This window comes from Trypanosoma rangeli (assembly GCF_003719475.1).
Source record: "Trypanosoma rangeli strain AM80 chromosome Unknown Tra_15.4_contig_00274, whole genome shotgun sequence".
In the NCBI taxonomy this organism is placed as follows: Eukaryota; Euglenozoa; class Kinetoplastea; order Trypanosomatida; family Trypanosomatidae; genus Trypanosoma; species Trypanosoma rangeli.
The window spans coordinates 21,281-23,365 of record NW_021706016.1 but is presented as its reverse complement, the minus strand read 5'-3'; the positions used below and the strand labels follow the sequence as shown (position 1 = coordinate 23,365).

At 59.6% G+C, this 2,085-nt stretch overlaps 1 protein-coding gene across 1 annotated transcript in view, besides 1 other annotated feature; it reads left to right on the top strand.

Moving 5' to 3' along the window:
• The window catches only part of TraAM80_07019 (uncharacterized protein), a gene marked incomplete at both ends in the record, with an annotated part of 810 nt that extends 775 nt beyond the window's left edge, over positions 1-35 (top strand). The window contains one exon of the mRNA XM_029383835.1: positions 1-35. This exon is cut by the window's left edge and continues 775 nt beyond it. Within this exon, the coding sequence (XP_029236363.1) occupies positions 1-35 (35 nt within the window).
• A 1,714-nt stretch (positions 36-1,749) lies between these two features.
• Positions 1,750-1,838: a satellite DNA.
• Between the last annotated feature and the right edge of the window lie 247 nt (positions 1,839-2,085).

Genomic DNA, 2,085 nt, shown 5'->3' with positions numbered 1-2,085 from the left:
GAGGAACTCGCGTCGAGGACTCCTCAGCGAGATGAGCGGTGTCTGCACTTCCCCTCGCCCCCATCTCCAGGCAAAAGCAAGGCATTGGTGCCGGTGGGCTCTGCGACAAGGAAAGAGCAACGCGGAGACGCACGCCGTTGTTTGCAAACGTTGTTTGAAGGCGCCGTAGCACGTTCCCTCCTGTCCGGCCCGAGCGGCCCGGCGAGCGAAGTTTTGCTTTGAGGGATTGAAGGTAGCAGAGCCATACTCGAGTCGGTCACTGGCTCGGTTCCTCTGCAGCTCGTTCGGTCTTCCAAGCCCCCGCTCCGCCCCGGCCAGCAACGATATAGATGGTGGCGCTGGCCCGCCGGATGGGGAGCGCCCCCGGTCCTCGGCTTTACTGAGCTTTCTCGTTTTGATTCGACTTCTTCCGCTTCTTCCGCAGTCTCGCCGTTAGCAAGTGATGCCTCAAAAATCGCGCCTCGCACCTCCTCCGCCCACAACGCCGTTCCGAGGGGAGACGACTCCGGCGAGGGAGTTCGGTTTCAGCCCCCGTCCCCACCCAGGAAGGGGAAGATGACGCAACTGAACCCCGGGAAGGGCGATGGAGCCACGCGTGCGGAGGTAGAATGGTTATGTTTGCAGAGAAAAATAAGGCGCCTCCAAGAGCTTCCTTCGGCGGGCGTGGACGATGTGGCCTCGCCGACGGAGGCCACTTCCTCCTCCGGAAACTCGAAGTGGCGCCCCCCATTCGCGAGCAACCACGGGCCCTGCGTCTCGGCCAGCCACGTATGTCGGGTGCCTTGGGGAAGCGGGTGGGGCGCCACGAGCCGTCCGGGGTTTCTCTTCGGCGTGGCCGGCGCGAACCCTTCCAGGACGCGTCTCCCCGCCGCCGTACGCCCCTCTCCGGACAGGGCGCCTTGGTCTCGGGGTGCGTTTAACTCCACGAGGCGCCCCTGCAGCCCTTAGGCTCCCCAACTCCCCATATCATCCCAAAAATTTAAAAAAAAATGGCGAGCCAAGACCTCTTGCTTACCGCTGCCGTGGTGAAAAGATGGCAAAAAAGGAAAAGAGAAAGGTTGCTCCAGCCCTCCAGGCCACGCAGCAGCACCACGCAAAGCGCGCCAAGTTATCCATTGATACGCCTTGATCCCAAATCCACATCCACCCACACCAGCCCCAGGGAAAATGGCATTGTTGTGTCTTTCGTAACTGAACGGCGGCAGGCAAACCCCATAACCCGCTGTTGCGCAACACGCCCTACGCCCTAAACCGATGCAGTTGGCCAACGCTCAGGAGAAACAGACTCACAAACAAAGACGCATGTTCTCACATAGCCGCGTAAGCACATGCGCCCAAAACAGCTGAGCAGTGCACTCGCAAACATGTAAAGTTTCGGTGCCGTCATTCCGCGCATGGGAAGGATTCAGCCTACCGCGCAACAAAGCGACGCAACGCCAGCTGCCACCCACGACGGAGGAAAAAGGCAACACACACAGCCACCCCCGCCAGTTCACTTCCACAGCCGCGGTAAATAATCGCACCGCACCGCATCCAACACGAGACACCCAAACGCGAACACCCGCCCCGCCGGCCACGCACAAGCAGGGCGCACCCACGGCGGCAACCGCAGACAAGAGGAACCGCTCACTCCGTGCCACGCCGTTGTAGCTGATGGGGCCGCGCCTCAAAACAACACCCCCACACGCAGCGCCCTGCACTCGCAACGAAGAAGAGGGAGCCGCTGTGCGCACTCACGCCTGCACCGTGTCCCTCTTCTTCCCACCGCCATGGAAGGAGGCAGCAGCCACACGCGGCACTGCCACCACTACGAAAAAATCATTCACTTGCACCGCAGTAAATAAGTCCCGCGTGTGTGCGTGTAGCTGCGGGCACGCACGAAGAGGAGGAGGAAAGACATAGCAAAGCACGTAGGGGCAACACACAAACACAGCAGAGATGCAGGACTGAAAGAATATGCGAAAAGTATGGTGAGGCGCGGGAATGAACTGCAGCCCAGGCAGTTGTGACCCACGGGAAATTTGATGAAAATAAAAAATAAAATAAAAACGTCTTTAGGCAGACGACTCTACACAAACACACGCA